Genomic DNA, 24,643 nt, shown 5'->3' with positions numbered 1-24,643 from the left:
TCTACCTGATGGACTACACCTTTCCTGATTCAGACCCATCAATTCATTTGAGCTGTGTCAAAAATGTGTGAGGATCTCGGCCCTCGTAGGACCGGTTTGACATACCTGGGGCCATATGCAATTCTCTTTTTCACCTGAGTTTTCTCCTAGGAGATAATTTTTCATCTTCAATTTTAAATAACTTTCCAGCACTTTTTAACTAAAAAAGTACCAAAAAGTAGGTGAATAAGTACTATCAAAATTATTTTGACCATTTTCTTGCTTTCTGGTGGCTTAAAAGGCATTTTATTGATAAGTTTAAAAATATCACCTAGGAGAAAACTATGGAGAAAAAGTGAATTGCATATGGGCCCTGGTGTAGATAGAACAGGTTGTCCTCCTTTTTTTTTTTTTTTTTTTTTTTTTTTTTTTTTTTTTTTTTTGTGTGTGTGTGTGTGTTTTATCCAAGCTTATAAAAAGGTAGTCTTCCCCCTCTGACTCCCCCCCCCCCCATAGCCTTGTGTTTTATCTGTGACTTGTATGTTACCTTTTATTCACACAAAATCTTTGCATGGGCTTGAGTTGTTGCACAGGCCCAGCTGTGGAGCGCTGGGCCTGGAAGTGTCATGCATGGCCGGCTGTGGAGCACTAGGCGGGGAAGGTGGTACACCAGGGTGCCTGTGGAGTGCTGGGCAGGCAAGATCGGTGGAGCGTTGGGCAGGGAGGTGGTGCGCGGGCACTACTACTGTGAAGCGCTGGGCAGGGAGGTGGTGCGTGGGCACTACTACGGAGCGCTGGGCAGGGAGGTGGTGCGTGGGCACTACTACTGTGGAGCGCTGGGCAGGGAGGTGGTGCGTGGGCACTACTACTGTGGAGCGCTGGGCAGGGAGGTGGTGCGTGGGCACTACTACTGTGGAGCGCTGGGCAGGGAGGTGGTGCGCGGGCACTACTACTGTGGAGCGCTGGGCAGGGAGGTGGTGCGCGGGCATTACAGCTGTTCAGCGCTGGGCAGGGAGGTGGCGTGCGGGCATTATAGCTGTTCAGCGCTGGGCAGGGAGGTGGCGCGCGGGCACTACAGCTGTGGAGCGCTGGGCAGGGAGGTGGTGCGCAGGCATTACAGCTGTTCAACGCTGGGCAGGGAGGTGGTGCGCAGGCATTACAGCTGTTCAGCGCTGGTAGGGAGGTGGCACGCAGTAATGTGTCAAGGGTTGAGTAGATAATGGAAATACAGATGTCGTTGTGAAGTTATGGACAGTGAGAAGATGCACTGGCGTGGCTATGAAGCAGTGAGTGGGAGTGTAGCACACAGATGGGACCATGAAGAGGTGGATCGGTACACTGTGCACAGCTAGGGCCGTGGAGTTATGGGCAATGAGTATTTGGTGAGAGGTTCCCTTCAATGCCTGATCACTGCCACCCTGGGATTCTGTTGCGGTCTCTCCTGTGTGCAGCTTTGGCAGTGCATTTTCTCCTCGACTGGCAAGGATTTGTCTACTGCTAGGTGATGTCAGTGGTGCAGTTTCTCCAGCAGGGGACCTCAGTAGCAGTGTCTGTGATGCTAGAGACCAGGGAAGTGGAAGATGAAAATATTCTGCGTCTTCTATCTGAGATTAATTATGGCTTATGCTTCTGAGTTAATGTAGACATTTTTTACATTGACTGAGTCTATCTCTACTGCAGGAATAAACGAAAGAGGTCTCAGTCTAAAGGTTTCACATGTTCTCTGCTTTGTTCTTTTATTTGTATTTTTCACCGAATCCTTGATGTTAAGGAAATTCTGCCGGTACAATATAACGCATATGTTGTAATTTTGTCTTCTAACAAGTACCAATAAAAAGTTAAATTTGAAGAAAAAAAAAATTCTGCTCGTGAGGCATTACATTTCAGTAAATGTGACTAAAGGTGGCCACACACAATATGATTTTTATTACAATCAATTTTTCTGGCTGTAACGTGAAAAATCTGATTAGCGTTTTCAATCGTTTTTTTCATAATAGGGGAAAAATGATCTATCAATGTATTCAATTTCCATAAAAATTGGTGAGAAAAACCAGTCTTTACTGATTGGCTTATGTCGATTAAAAACTGAAATTTTGATCAGACTTTTTGCTTTAATAAAAAGCCTTTGTATCTTTCTTTACAACAGTTTTTATTGAATTGATGTAAAATTGGGTTTTATTGTATCATATAGCCACCTTAAGACAATTGATAATACAATTCCACAGACCAGGGGTCAGGAACTTTTTTGGCTGAGAGAACCATAAACGAGTTAAAATGTAACTGTAAAAACCATACAATGTTTAAAACTGGGACAGTTCGCATGGTGTTGCCATGGTGATGTGTATACAGTTGATCCGCCGGGCAGCGGAAGTATCAGACAAGTTTTCAGCTTCTCTTGGGTTTTGGCAAAATCAGCAATTTCCCTGAGAACCAGACAGGAAAAATACCGACTAACAGCTTGTACAATTAGCTAGTTGACTTGGGGGTTGACTCAATTTGTAGGACGAGATCCCCGCACTTTGGCCCAATAGGCTGCCTATCAACTGACAGGCAGCCTATTGGGCCAATCAAAGTGCGGGGATCTTGTTCTACACAGTCACTGGGCCTGACCGGGTCCAGAGTGGGACAATTGTGATGGCTGTTAGTTTTTGGGGTATCGCGAATAAGTTAGTAGTGCATACGTGCCTACTTTAATTTTATTTGTGCTTTCACACTAAGCTGCGCTGCTTGAGCAGTGTAGCTTAGTGAATCAACCCCTACTGCTTTGTATGTGAGCTACATGTATCCATCAAAAGAGCCACATCTGGCTTCCAAGCCATAGCTTCCCTACCCCTGCCATATGGATCGATCCTCAGATTTGACTTCTATGATCGGTTGTGCCCACTAACGGACCAAAAAATGCTACAATTACATCATATTGATGGGATCCATCCCAAAAAATCAATAGATTCAATTGCAATCTAATTGTTTAGCAGTTTTGTCCCTTAGTGGGCAGGACCAGTCATTTCCATCAATCATGGCATTCGAATTGGATGATCCATCGTCTGTGGGATTGTTAACAGTAACAGGCATCTTTTAAAGTGGTATGAAACTGGGCATTTCTTGTTTGCTCCAAAAGATTTTTTTTTTTCCACGTAAAACCTTCTACCAGAAAAATTGGTAGCCACAATTAGTAAACATTCCTAGCTGCAGTGCTTCAGCTAAATACGAGCAGAAAGTGTACACAGATGACAAATTATCATTTACATTATAATATATAAATACAGCAGCTATGCAATAAATTACAATTGCGGCTTTAACCACTTTGCCATATCTGGACGCATATATCCGTCCAGATAGGCAGTGGTGCTGCAGCCGTGTGGTGCGCGCGATCGGGCGCCCGCGCGCGCTCCCGCTGCCCCCCCGCCCCCCGATCAGTGAATGGGATTATAATTCCCATTCACCGATCTAAGTCCCCGGCAGAAATACCGACGCTTTCTCATCAGAGAGCGTGGTATTTCTGCCCCCAGGAAACTTCTTCTCTTCATTTTAGTTCCTAGATGCGACATCGTTCGCATCTAGGAATTTTTTGAATGTGGCCATCTTGTGGACAAATAGTGAACTGCACCCACATACCTGTATTAAATAAAAAAAAACATTATATTACATCTAAAATTGGCTATTTACCTCCCAAACTAAAATTACCCAAATACATTTTTGTATAAAAAAAAAAAAATGAAAAAAATTACAATTAAAAAAAAAACCCTACATAAATAGTTACCTAAGGGTCTGAACTTTTTAAATATACATGTCGAGAGTATCTTATTAAATTTTTTAAAATTATAAGCTTGTAAATAGTGATGGACACAAATTGAAAAAATGCACCTTTATTTCTAAATAAAATATCGGCGCCATAAATTGTGATAGGGATGTAATTTAAATGGTGTACTAAGCGGGACAAATGGGCACATAAAATGCATGGGTTTTAATTACTGTAGCATGTATTCATTTTAAACTATAATGGCCAAAAACTGAGAAATAATGATTTTTTTCCATTTCTATCTTAATCTTCCTGTTAAAATGTATTTACAGTAAAGTGGCTCTTAGCAAAATGTACTACCTAAAGAAAGCCTAATTAGTGGCAGAAAAAACGAGATATAGATCAATTAATTTTGATAAGTAGCGATAAAGTTATTAGCGAATGAATGGAAGGTGAACATTGCTCGGATGCATAAGATTTTCGAAGCTGTAGGCTGAAGTGGTTAAATACTTGTTTTTTTTGTTTTGTTTCTTTTTTCTGCTATTTGCCATAAGAAATATGAGCAGTGCTGAAACGTTGCATTCCCGCGGCAAAATGAGGGCTTTATACCCCCCAAATCTCGGGGCAAAATTCCATGACTTTCCAGGTTGTGGATTTTGCTGCCCGGGGAGGCAGAGCTTTTTTTTGCTGCAGCTCTGCCTCTACTAGAGTCAATCATCGCCTCTCCCCACTCCTCAGTGAAAGAAGAATGAGAGGGGCGGGGAGAGGCAGCGATCGGCAAAAATTGACTCCAGTAGAGGCAGAGCTACAGCCCAAAGCTCTGCCTCTACCAGGAAGCGTTTCCTGGGGTGTTTTTTTTTTTTTTGCCCGTGGTTTGGGGGGGTTATAAAGGTCTCGTTTTGCCGTGGGAATGCGGCTTTTCAGCACTGGTCATATTCCTTAACACAAATAGCAGGTAAAAACAAGTATGTAAATTTGCTTCAGACTCTTTAACTGCACTTTGGGAACTTGTAATTTGTAGACGGATGATAAGCTTTTGCACAAAAGCAGATATAACTGAATGGGTAATAAGTAGGAAAACTTTAAAAAAATGTAAATGTTATGTCAGAGTTTAAGCACAATTTTTAAGTGTGACAGAAAAGAGGCATTCAAGCTTTCCTTGATCTTGCACCACTGAACCCCCCCAGATACTAGCAGATTGACTATGCTCTTTTCCAATGTCCACGCAGAAGCCTGCCACAAATGTAAAACATCTATATGTGCGATTCTGTCCTCGTTACCTCTTCTTTCTTGTCCCTTTTGCAGGCATCTCCTCTCCTATATCACCAAGGACAAGCAAACGGAGAGTCTGGTGGAGAAAATGTGCCACAGATTCCGCACTGCCAGGTGAGAGGCCCAGCCTATGATGACACATCTCACCCTCCGGCGCTCATGCCATGGTGGGCACTGACTTCCACACAGCTGCTAGGCATCACTTACTCCCTGCTAGTTTATAATCAGAAGCCTCATTTATATTAAGAATGACCTTCATTTCATCTGTAGCTCTAACCTTCTAAAGTGACAAGAATTATTTCTTCTTTCCTATCTTCCTTCTCCTGGGAGAGGCAGAGTGCCACTCACAGAAGACAGAGCACCACTGTACACATCTGGGGTACAGTTCAGGCACCACATAGTCACATTATACTGTTTTCACCCATACTCACCTATGGGGAGGAAAGGCTCAGGGTCCTATATAGCACAGGATGCTTCAGGAGCCAGAGTTCTCCTGAAGACAGGCAGCTCCATACTGCACAGGCGCGAGTGCGCCCTCATTCATGCCCGTGCACGCTCGCACATGCGCAATATGGAGCTGTTTGTCTTCAGGAGCACTCCAGCAGATTTATGCAGCTAGAAAACTTACCTATTTAATCCCATCAAGGTGGAATTCGATTGGTCTATTTTCAAGTTGCATAATCCTGCCTTTTAGAATCCATAAAATGTGCCTTTTTGTTTTTCCACCAGGAATTTTTTGTGCAGATGGCAGAAAAGGTGCTTGTTCCAGGGTTGAGGTAGTTTAGTCACAGCTGTGTTTCATGCTCCACTCAAATGATTGTAGTGCAGATGCACAGAGTGGGAAATGATACCAAACCATCTTAGTGCCGAATTTACCTGCTTTGCCCACATTTCTCCCGCTGGCAGCCTTCATTTCCTCTTTAGTGCACATTGCCGGGGCTCACATCCTGACGCTTTTCCTCTTAGGACGGAACGCCAATGGCGGGATCTCGCTCACTGCCTCTCCCTCCTGCCCTTCTCAGAGAAAGGGCTCAGTAAGATGCAGGATTGTTTCGACTGCTATGGAGATAAGCTCAGCGATGACTCCGTGTACAACTCTTTCCTGAGCGTCATCGCAAAGATGCGTCGAGGAGCCAAACCTGAACTAAAGGTGAGATGATATCCTTTTGCTGACTGCTTATCTGTCTTCAGTTACTACTTGTGTCATGCATGGAGGTTATGCAGTTACTTCCTGTGTCGTGCATGAGGTTATGCAGTTACTTCCTGTGTCGTGCATGAGGTTATGCAGTTACTTCCTGTGTCGTGCATGAGGTTATGCAGTTACTTCCTGTGTCGTGCATGAGGTTATGCAGTTACTTCCTGTGTCGTGCATGAGGTTATGCAGTTACTTCCTGTGTCGTGCACATGGTTATACAGTTAGTTCCTGTGTCGTGCACATGGTTATGCAGTTAGTTCCTGTGTTGTGCATGGGGTTATGCAGTTAGTTCCTGTGTTGTGCATGGGGTTATGCAGTTAGTTCCTGTGTCGTGCATGGGGTTATGCAGTTTGTTCCTGTGTTGTGCATGGGGTTATGCAGTTAGTTCCTGTGTTGTGCATGGGGTTATGCAGTTAGTTCCTGTGTCGTGCATGGGGTTATGCAGTTAGTTCCTGTGTCGTGCATGGGGTTATGCAGTTAGTTCCTGTGTCATCTGCTTCCAACTCCACAGCCCTGGCTAAAAAATATTTTATTAAATTCCAGATCTTATGTTTTTTACAAAAATAAGACAAAATAAAATAATTGTAAAATGCACAAATGTCGCTCATACAGTTTGCAGTCAATTATGATGTCCCCCTTTTTAAAGAGAACCAGAGACGAAGCACCCTCATGTATTTTATTACATTTATCAGTGGGAACATGACAGTAAACACCTACCCTGCTTTTAGTTTTAAAAACAGGGAACACAAAGAGCCCCAATAGTGTAATTCGTACTGGACAAGGTGGCAATAAGTTTGTGTTGCTAGATACTCACAAGTCAGGGTCACCAGCAGGCAACCACTGTAAAGGCAGGTGGGGAGATTGTCCTGACCCCACTCAGGATTAAGAAGTCGCTCTCTGTAGACAGGAAGAAAGGGTAGCAACCCTCCACCAAGGGTGGACTCAAAATTGTATACAATGAACAGAGGCGCCAAAAGTATAAGATTAGATTAACCATTTATGCCTCCAGGACGTAGTACCTACGTCCAGGAGGCCACGTGTGCGTCCGCGCGCTCCCACGGCCGATCGCGCGCGTGCACGCGTGCGACCGGCCCGCGGTTCATTAGCCAGGCAATCAGTGAATCGGGCTATGGTGCCCGATCACTGATTCCTCTCCCCCGCAGAAAAAGCGACATCTTCTCTCGGAAGCTTTGCTTTATCTGGCTTCAAGCGTCCCTTTAAGCGTATGTTACGCTTAGAGTGACGTCATGTAAACACTCATGGCTGCCATCTTGTGGCCAAAAAGTAAAACGACAACTAAATGTAAAAAAATAATAAAAATGCACATATTTTTACCCCAAACAAATACTATTTACATCCCACCCTCCCAAAAATACCCAAATAAAATGTTTAATATATAAAAAAAAAATTACAATTAAAAAAACCAAAACATGTAAATATTTACCTAAGGGTCTAAACTTTTTAAATATCAATGTAAAGATGAAATAGTTCTATTTTTTTTTTTACTTTTAAACTTGTAAATAGTGATGGATGCAAAACGGAAAAAATGCACCTTTATTTCCAAATAAAACATTGTCGCCATTTATTGTGATAGGGACATAATTTAAATGGTGTAATAACCGGGACAGATGGGCAAATACAATACTTGAGTTTTAATTATGAAGACATGTATTATTTTCAAACTATAATGGCTGAAAACTGAGAAATGATTTTTTTTCCATTTTTTTCTTATTCTTCCTGTTAAAATGCATTTACAGTAAAGTGGCTCTTAGCAAAATGTACCACCCAAAGAAAGGCTATTTGGTGTCGGAAAAAACAAGCTATAGATCAATTCCTTGTGATAAGTAGTGATAAAGTTATAGGCTAATGAATGGGAGGTGAACATTGCTCGGATGCATAAAGTGAAAACGACTGAAGGCTGAACTGGTTAAATGAGCTTAAAAACCAACTTAAATGGCAAAATTGAAGGAGGAAGTGGTAGTCTTACCACCCTCAAGCAGACACGACAACGACTGCGATTCAGACAGTCAAACATTTATTAGGTAGTCGTTGTCGTGTCTGCTTGAGGGTGGTAAGACCACCACTTCCTCCTTCAATTTTGCCATTTAAGTTGGTTTTTAAGCTCATTTAATCTAATCTTATACTTTTGGCGCCTCTGTTCATCGTATACAACTGCTTTTAGTTTTATTCTTCTCAGTCTAATCTATCTGTTATCAACTGTGATAAGAATCCACCGACTGATTCAGTCTGTTTGACCTGGAATCATTATAGCTGAGTCACTCTTCTGTGAAGTATTTTCAAGCCCAAGCCTGCCCTCTCCTGGCTCAGATTTCATACTCAGAGCTGTTGACATGGGAGGGGCTGCTGCTGCCGAGAAAGAAGCTCTGCCACACACAAGTGTATCTGTGTGCAGTGTGCAGCCAGTCATTATCTACTGCATGCAGTTTCATTTCTGTGAGAGACACTTCCTACAGGCAGCCTACACAGCATTGCAGAATAATAGTTGAAAGCAGACAGATGAAAGGCTGCAGCAGCCCTGCTTGTCTATAGTCTCATAAAGCCTAGACAGCACATCAGAACAACTCATAACTCGGAAGCAGAACAGGTATGAGCCGGCGGCCATATTGGATATTTCCTGGAGCAATAATGGATAAAAAACGTTCAAAAAGACACACCAGAGTGGCGAAATTATCAGGTAGAGCATTTTATTCTTTACAAGCTATCAACTGATATGTTTATTTTGTGTGAATCGTTCATCTCTGGTTCCCTTTAAATACCTTAAATAACTTAGAGGAACTCCAGTGAAAATAAAGTGATGAACAAAAGTGCTTAATTTTTTTAAATTATGTATAAATTATTTAGTCAGTTTGCGCCCATTGAATGTAAATCGGGTATAAGAAAATGTTAGACATTTATCACATGTGACATTTATACTGCTGGCAGGTGATGTCAGTGGAAGTAGCTGCTGCTTGTTTTTTTGGCAGTTGGAAAGAGCTGTCGTTTCCCACAATGCAACAAGCCTCCCACAGTGTGATATCAGCTCCATGGTCCTGACATCACACTGTGGGAGGGGTTTCAACACAATATCAGCCATACAGAGCCCCCTGATGATCCATTTAAGAAAAGGAAAAGATTTATCATGGGAAAGGGAGTATCGGCTACTGATTGGAAGTTCAATTCTTGGTCACAGTTTCTCTTTAATCTTAGTTCAGGATGCAAAGTGCTTCTCTGCAATTGAAACTCTTTAGGAAATCATAAAAAAGTTAAAATGCAGTCATTCTTTTCCTCATTGTCTACAAAAACAATCCAAACCCTCTTAATGATCCATATCATATAGTGCAGACTGCAATTCTACTGGCACAAGTTCATATGCCCTATTAGGGTTAATTATAGAGTAGGGTTTCTCTGTAGAGTATTGAATAGAAAGTTGTGCAGGACCCTAGCCGGAAACCCCTAATACTCACTAAGGGCTGGTGCACACCTCGAGCACTGCTGAGCGCTTTTCAAAATGTTAGCGCTTGGCTAATGTATTTGAATGGGATGGATCACACCAGAACGATGTGGTGTTTTGTTTTTATGCAAACGCAGGTCCTGCAGCATCTCTGAGGCGATTCAGCCTCAATGTTAACTATAGGAAAGTGGTAGATAATTGCTCTAAAAAGGGCTAGAGCAGACCAATTTTTTTTTCCCCCCATTTAGAGAAGTTCAGCCATTAGCCTGTTCTGTGAAATAATTTTAAATGGAATGCTGAGTGTATTGTGGAAACTGCAATTATTAGAGCATGATGCAATGCTATAAAAAGCTATATATCTGAAAATAAAAATGACACTATTTTCTTTGCTACTCATGTTCTATTAATTATCCGTATTACACAACCAATTCATAATGAGTTTTTTCCGCTTCAGTATCCCTTTAAGTGCCCGATTATAATGCCTAGTACACACCATACAATTTTTTGTAAGGGCCCGTTTCCACTAGTGCGGCGTGCGTCTCGCAGACGCACACCGCACTGAGCCGGTGGGCGGGATCGCAGGCGAATCCCATGAGCCGTGCATGGGATTCGCAGCCTCCGTGGCGAAATCTGCGGGGGGTTCCGGGCGAATCGCTCCCGCAAGCGATTCCGCCGCGAGGGCCGTCATCCCCTATGGCAGAGTTTCCTCGTGCGAATGTGCGGGGAAACTCTGCAGAATCGCCGCGAAACCGCCCTAGTGGAAACGGGCCCTTAGATTTTTCTGCTAGATTTTCTGTAATTAGATTATTTTCTGTAAAGTACTGGTAGAGACTGGTCATTATCTCTGGTGCATTGTCTTCTGGTTATCTCCTGCTGAGTAGAACAATGCCTAATTGCTCGGCAGATAGATGGTCAGATAGATAATTTCCAACATGTTGGAAATTATCTATCTGGCAGGTAAATCTTACAGAAAATTGTATGGTGTGTACTAGGCATACGAGACTGTCCACTGTCACATGGATAGAGGTGCTGCTAATGACAGCTCTCATCAGAAATATAATTTATCTATTTATAAAGTGCCAACATATTCCGTGGCACTGTACATAGTAGGAAAACAAACAAGGGCATCAAATCTGGACACTGGTATAAAATACAGAACTGGTGGTTACAATGACAGATGTAACATGATGAATAATAACAGAGTGCAAGCTAGGACATGAACAACACATTCCAAGACACAAAAGGGTGAGAGCCCTGCCCCCTTGCAAGATAACAATCTAAAGGAATGGGGGAGGGCAATAACTTCAATCGTGTACAGCAGCAGCAATAAGCCTGTATGCTTGCTGAATTTCACAGCCACGCTGTTCTTTTTGGTGTATCACCTTGCTGTACTGTTAGGGACACACCCACTTCCGCTTATAGAGCATCAACGTGTTTCTGTGACGTCAGTCACATTCCTCAGGACCTTCCCCCACTATGGTCTGCTATGACCCAGGTGAGGGCTGGTAGCCAACAGCATGTAATAAATCCAGGCCTGATTTGCTTTTTACAGTTTGCTGATCTCTAGCCCAGGAGATTATCCGTAAGGTCTCATCCCCACTATACAACACAGGTGCCTGTGCATTTTATACAGCAACACACGGGACCTGCGTTTCTGTTGTAGTACTGATGCCATTCAGTGATCTTGAAGGTGACAGTACTGTGTCCTAGTGGCTGCAGCTCTGGCGCTTTGAGTCCGCCAGGAGGAAAGCGCGATATAAATGTTTTTTGTCTTGTCTTGTGGACAAAAATGCTGCGCAATGCCTAAGTGGGAATATCAGACAGTACAATCTATGAGCAACATGTACCGTGGGGATGAGTTCCTAATGAGCTCTTATATCCTACATCACCCCATCACAGAACACTCAGCATTCCTGCTCCCATCCATGCAGAGCAGGCTCTGTATTACTGATGCACTGTGTGCCAGAGACTGAGAAATGTGCTCTTGTTGCCACTGCCAAGCCTGGCACATCACACAGTGCAGCATTGTTCCCGTATGAGAAGCAGCTTCTCACCAGCTTTTCTGCCTGCACGGAGGAGGCACCTGAGCTCTGATGGAGAAAACCGATCACTGGCAACATGATGGAGACACAAGCAGTGTTCACTGAAGTTAACCTTGGATTCTAAAAAAACAAATTCAATTCTGCTAGGATTTCAGGAGAAATTACTTCTCGTTATAAACAGGGCTGTGGAGTCGGAGTCGTGGAGTCGGGCAATGTTGGGTGCCTGGAGTCGGAGTCGGGAAAAAATGCACCGACTCCTACTGAATTTGTAACTGTAATTAAAATAGAAAATATGATAAAATGTTCTATTTCTCAGATAATAGTCATTAAAAATAATGTATATATACAGTATATATACAGTAATAGCTGTGCTCAGTCCACAAAAATGAAATAAACCAATCAAAATTAGTTACTTGTGCTGCTTCAAAAAAGCAGTCTCCGTATTTTTAAGGTCAGATATACATATCTGATTGTGACTGTATATATGATGTGTACACAGGAATCTTATACTGTATATACTAAATAACATCTATGCTGTAAGAATAAAGCCTGATGTGTAGCCGTGTCACTAATAGAGATGGTCAACGAGATGGAAATAATTCTGCATTGATGCTGATTTATGCAAATGTATGCACTCCCTTTGCTGATGAAATCAAATAATTTGATATGTTATTAAAATTTGGTTTGGTGACTACAAATTAAAGGGTAACTGAGACGGATGAAAAGTAAAGTTTTATACATACCTGGGGCTTCCTCCAGCCCCCTTCAGGCTAATCAGTCCCTCGCTGTCCTCCACCACCCGGATCTTCTGCTATGAGTCCTGGTAATTCAGCCAGTCAGCGCTGTCCGGCCGCATGCCGCTCCCACAGCCAGGAACATTTTGCACCTGCGCAATAGTGCTGCAAAGGTGTAGTATGCTCCTGGCGGTGGAGTGTGTGCATGCGCACTACGCCTGACTGGCTCAAGTACCTGGACTCATAGCAGAATATCCAGGTGGTGGAGGAGGACAACGAGGGACTGATTATCCTGAAGGCGGCTGGAGGAAGCCCCAGGTATGTATAAAACTTTAATTTCATCTGTCTCAGGTTTACTTTGTTACACAGTAGTACTATACTCTACATATGCACTCCCCACCGAGCTGCAGGGAATCCACTGAGAATGCTGTGCACATTGAACACAGAGGTGTTGTCTGTTTACAATCTCCTCATTCCCCTGCAGAGTACCTGCACATCATTCTTACATGTACCCACACTTACATTGCCTAGGGCCTGATAGATGTTCTTTGTTCCGGTTTGTACATTTTACAAGTACTCTTACCAAGGACTAGTTTTAGTCTAAAAGGGAATAAATATAGTAGTCTACATATCCTTCTCACTTCAGTTGTCTTGTAAAATTCCTAAGCGTTTAGTATAAAGATTTTCGGTCTCCTAATGGCAATAAAATTGGGGATTAACTGGCTGTGTGCTATTGCACTCCCTCAGCAGTAACCTCAATTAGATGTGGGCCTAAAGCTCAAAAAGCTCAATTATTAAACCACCACTACACAAAAAGCTAGACTAGGCCTCACTTGCCAGTATCAAAATTTCCTCTTTATTGTGAGCAGATCAAAAAAGTGTGCAACAATTCCACAATACTAAAACCATTAAAAACACAGTAAAAGCTTCAAGGCTGACATAACATGCCCCCGCATCCACGTCCACTTCATGCATACATACATACACGCCAATCATTCTTTTGCCAGGCAGGTTGGTGCACCCATGATGGCCATCAAAGCTCAAGTTTTGCTTGCAGGTACTAATTGACACTAATTATAGAATATATAGAACATCACCAAGCCTATTTGACCACATGAAAAGGAGCCACAGTTCCAGCCTTCAGAGTGTTTGCATTGACAGTCCTACTTAGTAGAGCAGCGTTAGTTGCGAGTTAGTTAGGCAGTCCAATTTTAGGTCATTTCAAACATGCTTGGTTGTTAAGTCTCTATGCAAGAAGCAATTAGTAGTCAAGCGTAGCAGTGAACTGCAGCAGTTTGTATAGACAAGGTATAGTCCGCAATAGTATGCAGCCTCACTCAGGGGGTTGCCATAACCCTGTTTGCAAAGTTCTCCTGAGGGTGTGCGGTACCTTCAGAGCTCAGGTGGCTCAGCTTGCCCAATCCTGTCAGCGGCAGTTGGCGTGGATGATCTACCCGCGTGTGCCTGTGTAGCGGCGTTTCTGCGGGGATCGATTTCAGAAGCAGCGTGGGTTGAAGCGGTGGACAAGGCCGGCCTCATGTAGCTCCTCCCACCGACATATTTCGCCCAATGGGCTTCCTCAGGGTGTGGCTTAAGGTGGAGAAGGGTGGCATCTGCTTTTATATTTTCTAAGTGTGGTCATCTGACAGACCTGCAGGCGCCATCTTTCTTGCTGGAAATTTTGCCCAGAACCTCAGATGACGCTATAGTTTATTTTCAGCTATTGTAACTCCCTGTAGCTTATGCGTTCCCATATTGTTTCAGCATGGCAGTTAGGAAATCTTTTACAGCCATTGGGGGGTCTTCTTCAACACTTATACCTTCACACCCAAACAAGCAGACTTTGTACCCATATACAGCAGCTCGCCCATACGAGGCTGCCTATGAACTTACAGCTCTCATAGGTGGAGTTCTCATGCAGCTCTCGCAGGCAGGCAGCTATAATAGGCAGAGCACAAAGGGTGATCGGGTAGACAGGTAATGTGAACCGGCTACAGGTGGGGCCGTCGCCTCTCATACACCAGATAACATCGAGAGGGTCAGTTACAGCATATAGTCAGTGCTAGTTTAAATAAAGGTTTTGGTTAACAGGATATTTCAGAATTACAGTTTAAGCTCAATACGAGCACAATTTTAATGTACATTCAGTTAGTCTGACGGCACCAGCCATGGCACAACTCACACTACCTGTATGGTTCTAGGTATACAGAAAAGTCAATTTCAGAATTGAGGCCATGTGGCGATAGGGTACCCAGTTTATAAATCCACATAGTTTCCAAACGTAGAAGTTCCCTCTCTATGTTGACTTTTCTCGTTCCCTTCGTCACTGAGGCCACAACTCTAACCAGACTTCCCTTGAACTTTCCTCCATGACACTGTTGATAGTGGTCCCTAAGAGGGCCCTTACATTCATCGTTTTTATTACCTACATTTGATATGTGTTCAAGGATTCTAGTTTTAAATGACCTAGTTGTCATGCCAACATAGTGCAGACCACAGGGGCAGGTCACCATGTATACCACCCCTGTGGTCTCACAGTTCATAAAGGCTCTAATATTAAACTGTCTCCTGTGTTTTGAATCCCAAAACGTTTTTGTTTTGTGGACATAGGGGCAAACCTTACACCTCCCACATCTGTGCATACCTTTTGGTGGTGGGGTAGCTGCTAGCCATGTTTTCCTTTCTTCACCCTGCTTAGTGTTTTTAAATTCAGAGGTGACAAGTTGGTCTCTTAAATTCCTTGCTCTCCTTGCTGTCATTATGGGGGCGGGGCCTACGATTTCTGCAATGTCAGGGGATGCCAAGAGGATAGGCCACGCTTTTGACAGGGATTCACGCACAGTTTCCCAATGTGATCCGTACTGTGTAATAATCCTTTCCCTGCTTGGGGTATCTGATCCCTCTCTTTTACCCGACACCAGAAGGGTTTCCCGATCTGTTTCTAGCTTTTCTCAGACTTCTTCTGAGCACCCTGTGGGGGTATCCCCGATCTCTTAGACGCATATATAGTTCACGGGATTCTTTATTGAATTCCTCCTCACTGGAACAGTTCCTCAAACGGAGGAACTGTCCATATGGAAATTACTTTCTGTTTGGGGGAAGGTTTTATCACCAGGTGGCTGGAACATCGATGGGAGCGGCGTGTGCGCCGGCGTACGCATGCCTTCACCTAGGACTATGGGAGAGACATGACGTGTATGTACTTGATGCATTCCGACGACACGTCGCCCTATGGATTAGATTTATAGACGACGTGCTGGTGGTGTGGAAGGGTAAAAAAGACGAGCTAGACGAATTTGTTGAAATGCTTAACAACAATGATAGAAATATCAAGTTGACCTACGTGTGTGATGAGCATGAGATCCCCTTCCTGGACCTGAAAATTGCGGTCAGAGATGGGGCCCTCATTAGCTCGACATACAGAAAGCCAACCGCAGGTAACACGATCCTCCACGCCACCAGCCATCACCCCAGCCACCTGGTGAGAAACATTCCATATGGACAGTTCCTCCGTTTAAGGAGGAACTGTTCCAGTGAGGAGGCATTCAATAAAGAATCCCGTGAACTATATATATGCGTCTAAGAGATCGGGGATACCCCCACAGGGTGCTCAGAAGAAGTCTGAGAAAAGCTAGAAACAGATCGGGAAACCCTTCTGGTGTCGGGTAAAAGAGAGGGATCAGATACCCCAAGCAGGGAAAGGATTATTACACAGTACGGATCACATTGGGAAACTGTGCGTGAATCCCTGTCAAAAGCGTGGCCTATCCTCTTGGCATCCCCTGACATTGCAGAAATCGTAGGCCCCGCCCCCATAATGACAGCAAGGAGAGCAAGGAATTTAAGAGACCAACTTGTCACCTCTGAATTTAAAAACACTAAGCAGGGTGAAGAAAGGAAAACATGGCTAGCAGCTACCCCACCACCAAAAGGTATGCACAGATGTGGGAGGTGTAAGGTTTGCCCCTATGTCCACAAAACAAAAACGTTTTGGGATTCAAAACACAGGAGACAGTTTAATATTAGAGCCTTTATGAACTGTGAGACCACAGGGGTGGTATACATGGTGACCTGCCCCTGTGGTCTGCACTATGTTGGCATGACAACTAGGTCATTTAAAACTAGAATCCTTGAACACATATCAAATGTAGGTAATAAAAACGATGAATGTAAGGGCCCTCTTAGGGACCACTATCAACAGTGTCATGGAGGAAAGTTCAAGGGAAGTCTGGTTAGAGTTGTGGCCTCAGTGACGAAGGGAACGAGAAAAGTCAACATAGAGAGGGAACTTCTACGTTTGGAAACTATGTGGATTTATAAACTGGGTACCCTATCGCCACATGGCCTCAATTCTGAAATTGACTTTTCTGTATACCTAGAACCATACAGGTAGTGTGAGTTGTGCCATGGCTGGTGCCGTCAGACTAACTGAATGTACATTAAAATTGTGCTCGTATTGAGCTTAAACTGTAATTCTGAAATATCCTGTTAACCAAAACCTTTATTTAAACTAGCACTGACTATATGCTGTAACTGACCCTCTCGATGTTATCTGGTGTATGAGAGGCGACGGCCCCACCTGTAGCCGGTTCACATTACCTGTCTACCCGATCACCCTTTGTGCTCTGCCTATTATAGCTGCCTGCCTGCGAGAGCTGCATGAGAACTCCACCTATGAGAGCTGTAAGTTCATAGGCAGCCTCGTATGGGCGAGCTGCTGTATATGGGTACAAAGTCTGCTTGTTTGGGTGTGAAGGTATAAGTGTTGAAGAAGACCCCCCAATGGCTGTAAAAGATTTCCTAACTGCCATGCTGAAACAATATGGGAACGCATAAGCTACAGGGAGTTACAATAGCTGAAAATAAACTATAGCGTCATCTGAGGTTCTGGGCAAAATTTCCAGCAAGAAAGATGGCGCCTGCAGGTCTGTCAGATGACCACACTTAGAAAATATAAAAGCAGATGCCACCCTTCTCCACCTTAAGCCACACCCTGAGGAAGCCCATTGGGCGAAATATGTCGGTGGGAGGAGCTACATGAGGCCGGCCTTGTCCACCGCTTCAACCCACGCTGCTTCTGAAATCGATCCCCGCAGAAACGCCGCTACACAGGCACACGCGGGTAGATCATCCACGCCAACTGCCGCTGACAGGATTGGGCAAGCTGAGCCACCTGAGCTCTGAAGGTACCGCACACCCTCAGGAGAACTTTGCAAACAGGGTTATGGCAACCCCCTGAGTGAGGCTGCATACTATTGCGGACTATACCTTGTCTATACAAACTGCTGCAGTTCACTGCTACGCTTGACTACTAATTGCTTCTTGCATAGAGACTTAACAACCAAGCATGTTTGAAATGACCTAAAATTGGACTGCCTAACTAACTCGCAACTAACGCTGCTCTACTAAGTAGGACTGTCAATGCAAACACTCTGAAGGCTGGAACTGTGGCTCCTTTTCATGTGGTCAAATAGGCTTGGTGATGTTCTATATATTCTATAATTAGTGTCAATTAGTACCTGCAAGCAAAACTTGAGCTTTGATGGCCATCATGGGTGCACCAACCTGCCTGGCAAAAGAATGATTGGCGTGTATGTATGTATGCATGAAGTGGACGTGGATGCGGGGGCATGTTATGTCAGCCTTGAAGCTTTTACTGTGTTTTTAATGGTTTTAGTATTGTGGAATTGTTGCACACTTTTTTGATCTGCTCACAATAAAGAGGAAATTTTGATACTGGCAAGTGAGGCCTAGTCTAGCTTTTTGTGTAGTGGTGGTTTAATAAATTCCTAAGCGTTGGCAGTTAAGAGACGAATTTCATGTTACATACTTTTAATCAACAAAATTGTAATATGCAAATTAGAGGAGTCGGAGTCGTGGAGTCGGAGTCTGAGTCGGTGGAATCCTAAATTGAGGAGTCTGAGTCGGTGGATTTTCGGACCGACTCCACAGCCCTGGTTATAAAGGCCTTTATAAGCAGCAATATTCAGGCCTGGGAGCACTTTTGCAGCGCTTGTTGACGGCTGGTGATCGACAAAGCGTTACAGCAGTGGACCCCTATGGGGGTGATCCCACCAGCAGCCCTGCAATCGAATCAGTAGCAACTGCTTACAGATGAGGATGGTTAACAGGATGCAAATGATTCTGAATTGATGCAAGATTATGCAAATTCTGTTCTTGAAAATAGACCAATCAAATCCCATCAGGGTGGAATATTGGTCCATTTCAAGCTGCATACAGAATTTGCAGAAGCCTGTATCAGTTTATTTGCTCAATCTCCATCTCCTATGGGCCCTGCTATGACCAGCCACGGCACCCAGGCGGGGGGTTGCTGGCAGCGGCACCCAGACGTGCAGACATGGATAAATAACAGCAATTAGACTTGTCAGTGAGTTTAGTTGCATCCCATTGAAGATATCTAATCGCCAGAAGAGGAATGTAGAAACAAATGTCATAAACTTGTCAGCCACCCTGTGTCGCTTCTCATTCCAGACTCTGATTGATGAATTTGAGCACAAGCTGACTGTGTGTCACAGTAAAGGTCTGGAGAACATGGATGTCCCTGAGGAAGGGAGGCCAGAGGGTGAGAAGCCGCCACCACCTTCCGCAGTAAAGAAGAATCCACCTGGTAAGTACCAAATTCTGAGAGAAACCCTAGATAAGGTGTGTTAGGAAAATGTTGCGCCCCAAAGCAGGGCTGTGGAGTCGGGCAATTTTTGGTGCCTGAAGTTGGAGTCGGAGTCGGGAAAAAATGCTCCGACTCCTAATGAATTTGTAACTGTAATTAAAATAGAAAATATGATAAAATGTTCTATTTCTCAGATAAAAGTCATTAAAAATAATGTGTATATATACACTATATATACAGTAATAGCTGTGCTCAGTCCACAAAAATGAAATAAACCTATCAAAATTAGTTACTTGTGCTGCTTCAATAAAGCAGTCCCCGTATTTTTAAGGTCAGATATACATATCTGATTGTGACTGTATATATGATGTGTACACAGGAATCTCTTATATATACTAAATAACATCTATGCTGTAAGAATAAAGCCTGATGTGTAGCTGTGTCACTAATAGAGATGGTCAATGAGATGGAAATAATTCTGCATTGATGCTGATTTATGCAAATGTATGCACTCCCTTTGCTGATGAAATCAAATAATTTGATATGTTGTTAAAATTTGGTTTGGTGACTACAAATTAAAGGGAAACTGAGACGGATGAAAAGTAAAGTTTTATACATACCTGGGGCTTCCTCCAGCCCCCTTCAGGCTAATCAGTCCCTCGCTGTCCTCCACCACCCGGATCTTCTGCTATGAGTCCTGGTAATTCAGCCAGTCAGCGCTGTCCGGCCACATGCCGCTCCCACAGCCAGGAACATTCTGCACCTGCGCAATAATGCTGCACAGGTGTAGTATGCTCCTGGCGGCGGAGTGTGTTCATGTGCACTACGCCTGACTGGCTCAAGTACCTGGACTCATAGCAGAAGATCCAGGTGGTGGAGGAGGACAACGAGGGACTGATTATCCTGAAGGCGGCTGGAGGAAGCCCCAGGTATGTATAAAACTCTACATATGCACTCCCAACAGAGCTGCAGGGAATCCACTGAGAATGTTGTGCACATTGAACACAGAGGTGTTGTCTGTTTACAATCTCCTCATTCCCCTGCAGAGTACCTGCACACCACTCTTACATGTACCCACACTTACATTGCCTAGGGCCTGATCCATGTACAGATTGTGCATGAAGAATGTGTAATAGAGGAAGAATCTCCTCATTCCCCTGCAGAGTGCCTGCACATCATTCTTACATGTACCCACACTTACATTGCCTAGGGCCTGATAGATGTTCTTTGTTCCGGTTTGTACCTTTTACAAGTACTCTTACCAAGGACTAGTTTTAGTCTAAAGGGAATAAATATAGTAGTCTACATATCCCTCTCACTTCAGTTGTCTTGTAAAATTCCTAAGCGTTGGCAGTTAAGAGACGAATTACATGTTACATACTTTTAATCAACAAAATTGTAATATGCAAATTAGAGGAGTCGGAGTCGTGGAGTCGGAGTCAGTGGAATCCTAAACTGAGGAGTCGGAGTCGGTGGATTTTTGGACCGACTCCACAGCCCTGCGCCCAAAGGACCTCTTAAATTTGTAAGTGCAAATTTTGTCTGCTGATCCTGGTGCCCAGTTATACAAGCAATAATGAGATGTACAGTACTGGTTTTTAATAGTGTATGGCTAGCTTTATATTCGCACAGGACCATCTTATGATCAGAAGTGGAATTTACAGGTCTATTAAACACTAATTTTTTTTAATTTACTTGTCCTGCCATGTTTAGCACTTGTTGTTCTGCATATAATATGAGAACAGCCCTGCAGAGGAATTGTAGGGATCGATTCTATTTCTGAGTCAGAAATATTTTGGCATTTGATTTCATAACCATCTCTGCATTCTCACCTTAGCTAAACGGCGCCCTCTTAAGTCCATGAACAGAGCTGCAAAGGTGGACGAGGAGAGTGAGTTTCGCACCCCGAAGTCCCGCCCTCCCCGGAGAGGTCAGAGGAAGGTGGTGGCCTTCAGCTTCTCCAGTGACGAGGAGTCTGGTGAGTGTCCCTAGAGGGGAATATTGGGCTGTCTGTGTCTGGTTCCTTCCACGCCCCATTCCTCACATTTTTCTCTTCTTCTGTTCATCAGACCAAGAGGCAGAACTCAGTGAAGCCGACACCCCAAAGAACACAACGCCTATCAGACGGACCACAACTCGCACTCGGGCCCGGTGACCCAACACCTCGTCCAATCTGCACTTTGTCTCCGCTTCCTTTCCTTTCTTTTGTTGTTTAATTTTAAACCTTCCTTCCCCTGTTAATATTAAACCACTTTATATATGTGTCAAATCTGAGGGTTTTTTGCTTTCCTTATTGATCATCATTTCTAGCGATATATTTTTGTTTAGTTACTGCTTAAATGTATGTATTTTTTATAAAATAGTGCCTGTCTGGCTGCTTTCGCTGATCCTGTATGCAGGTTATGTGTCCTCACTCGCCTGCATGCTTGTTCCAGGTGATACTCAGAATGTTACCAAAGCCAGTAAATCGGCATGTTGGACAAGCATCTGGCACTATTTAAATCAGTGGTCCTCAAACTAAGGCCCGCGGGCCAAATGTGCCCCCCGAGGCTTTTTTTACCGGCCCCCACTCACAAAATGTACTTATAGTTGCGGTCCACGACATCTTGGTGTCTCGCATATAGAACGGCAGTGCTGGCACCAACCATCCACATACTGTAGAAGCCAGCGAGCAGTCATTTGCTGGCTTACAATCCAATTCCGCATCAGGTGACACTGCTGTCCAATTGGACGACAGGTTGTCACCTGGGTATGCTTCACTGTCTGGCGAAAAGAGTTTTTTTACTATCTGCACTACACATGCTCTATTGGGGGCCTAATTTTTTCACATGGTGTGTTGGAGGGCATACATCATATTATGTATACTCCGGACCCCCAATAGTTTGAAGTATGTTGACCCGGCCCTTGACCAAAAAACTTTGGGGACCCCTGATTTTAATGGAAATAAGGATTATTTAGTGCTGACACTAGTGGGCTGTAGAGATTATATAGTCATTTCACTTAAAGGGTACCTGAACGGAAAATAAAAAGTCAAAATGACCATACACCGGTCATACATACCTCCCTGTGTAGTCTACTACTCAATCTCTTCTCTCCTGCATACCATTTGTCCACTATGATCAATGGAATTCTCCATCCTCCATTTTAAAAATGGCCATTTCCCCATAACAGCTTCCTGGTCTGCACACTGTTAAACTGTAATATCACCCACTTGAGCCATAGGGAAACGTGGACATTACCTTGCACATTCAGTTGTAACTGACAACTGCTGATTATATAACTGACAGCAACTGGTATATTTCAGTTCTGACAAAATATTATCAGAACTGGAAGGGATCACTGTAAGAAAAAAATTAGCCTCTGAGAGGAACTGATGGTGAGGCAAGTATGTAATATTCATTTGCAGCTACGTCATGTGTTTATTTTAATTTAAATAATTTTCCTCGCTTCAGGTTCCCCTTAACTGTCCCAAAGCGGTGCTCACAATCTAATCCAGGCATTTTAAACCAGGGTTCCCTGAGTACTCTGCAGGGGTTCCTTGGCATTTTCCCCATTGGGGGGGGGGGAAGTATGATATAGAGCACACTATAATAGAGAGGTTACTGTAAAAAGCACTAAATTGGGGGAAGAATAATGAGCACATATATAAAAAGCACTAAAATAAGGAGACATTATAATGAAGGGCACTGTAATAGGGGCTAGTGACAAAAAGCACAGCAACTGTTACAATGCAAAATAAATTCGGGTTCTTTGAGATCCATAAAGTATTTGCAGGGTTCCTGCAGGGTAAAAAGGTTGATCTAATCCCTATGAAGTCCACCATACTCTAGGGCCACTTTGAGGGGAAGCCAATTAACTTTTCTGTATGTTTTTGGGATGTGAGAAGAAACCGGAGTGCCTGGAGGAAACTCGCACTCACGGGCAAAACATACAAACTCCATGCAGATAGTGCCCATGTAGGGATTCGGGTCAGAGACCTAGCACTGCAAGGCGAGAGTGCCATCCACTACACCACTGTGCTGCCCTTTTGATAGCCTCTCTATGGGTGGATGGGTAATCTAGCAATCTGATTTGGCTGTAGACTGCAAAGAAACTAGACCTGTGCACACAGCAGAACACAGATATGGAGGCATAATAACGTTACACACAGTAGTGGGGAAGGCTATTGGCCTATAGCAGCCACAACACTGCTTTCTTTACAGGGAGTATCTATGCTAGGATTATAATGGACCCTGGTCACTTTTTGTTTTTCCTTTAAAAAATTATTGGTAACCACTTAAAATTTCCTAGCTAGGAGCCACACCATAAATACACTTAAACTAGAACATATTAAATATATGGGGCTTATAACAATATATTAACTTTTGTGTATCAAAACGCCTGACAGATAACATCCCTCTTAAAAACTATAACGGAAATAAGTAGTGGAGCACTCCAGCCTCATCTGTACAACATACAGTATACCACTACTGTTTTATGCACAAACACTGCAGAGCTTTACATTGATTTAAACAAATTTGTATTAGAACCTCAGTTGTATGCAGTCAGCTCGAGTTCCAGCAGAAAACAAGAATTCTCACTTCTTAAGCCCCAGGCTATATTTCAGCTAGTTGGAGAGGTAGTCACTTAAAGCAATACTGCCACTGATGAGGCACTTGCCACCCTCCTGTTGCTTGGGGAAATGGATTTATGTCAAGTGTACACCAACACTGCTGCCGGGTAAATGATTGTCCATCTGGTTCTCCCCAGCTAAAATAGCTTTGCGCCAATTTTGTGTGAGGGCTTAGATTGTGCCTAACAACTGAAACTGTTACCATGGACCAATTTGGTGTGACTTTAAAGAGGAGCTGTCAGCCATCCTATCACAGAAAAAAGCATTAAATAAATACTTGCTCTACTTAGATAACATGTACTGCACTGTCCACGTTTGATTTTTCTATAGTTAAAATAGACAGTTTAGAAAAAGATTATCCTTAGGATTCTCTATTTTGAAGCCAATCCTGATGTAATTTCCTCCTTTACTCTCCTCTGCCTGATTATGTATGCATTGGCTGCCCTTCCAGTCTTCAGGCACTCCCACCCAGCTCTGCAATAGAAAGTGCATTGTCTTAGCATGATAAATATTGGCCAATCTGAGAGGAACAGAGGTGTGGGAGGGAAAAATAAAAGGGAAAGGGGCTTCAGCCAATCAGGCTGCATTAGTCAAGTCTGAGGGGAAAGTAGAGAAGCAAAAAAGGACAACCCAGCATGCCCTGCAACATCCTTTGTGTTCCTTCTATTGTACCAAATAAGTCAGGTAAACTGGGGAATTATCATTTATCAACCAGAAACGTAATAGTGATTTTTAACTTTTGGATTGCCTGATTGGCATCCTTATTACTTGTTTACCAGATAAAATAATTTATTTTTTCTCTTATGCCCGACAGTTACACTTTAAAGAGCATCTGTATTGTTAAAATCGCACAAAAGTAAACATACCAGTGCGTTGGACATCTCCTATTCCCCTCTGTCACAATTTCGCCGCTCCCGCTGCATTAAAAGTAGCCAAAAACAGTTTTAAGAAGTTTGTTTATAAACAAACAAAATGGCCACCAAAACCGGAA

General features: G+C 43.5%; 1 protein-coding gene across 1 annotated transcript in view; it reads left to right on the top strand.

Annotated features, from left to right (window-relative positions):
- The window catches only part of NCAPD2 (non-SMC condensin I complex subunit D2), a 70,784-nt gene extending 49,475 nt beyond the window's left edge, over positions 1-21,309 (top strand). Inside the window, exons 18-22 of the mRNA XM_068258906.1 lie at positions 5,024-5,104; positions 5,957-6,140; positions 18,905-19,040; positions 20,878-21,018; positions 21,110-21,309. Of these exons, the coding sequence (XP_068115007.1) occupies positions 5,024-5,104; positions 5,957-6,140; positions 18,905-19,040; positions 20,878-21,018; positions 21,110-21,195 (628 nt within the window). The 3' untranslated portion in view covers positions 21,196-21,309. The remainder of the gene's footprint in view (positions 1-5,023; positions 5,105-5,956; positions 6,141-18,904; positions 19,041-20,877; positions 21,019-21,109) is intronic.
- The last annotated feature ends 3,334 nt before the right edge of the window (positions 21,310-24,643 follow it).

Source organism: Hyperolius riggenbachi, chromosome 10 (genome assembly GCF_040937935.1).
Source record: "Hyperolius riggenbachi isolate aHypRig1 chromosome 10, aHypRig1.pri, whole genome shotgun sequence".
NCBI classification, from domain to species: domain Eukaryota; kingdom Metazoa; phylum Chordata; class Amphibia; order Anura; family Hyperoliidae; genus Hyperolius; species Hyperolius riggenbachi.
This window is presented reverse-complemented; position numbering and strand designations above follow the sequence as displayed.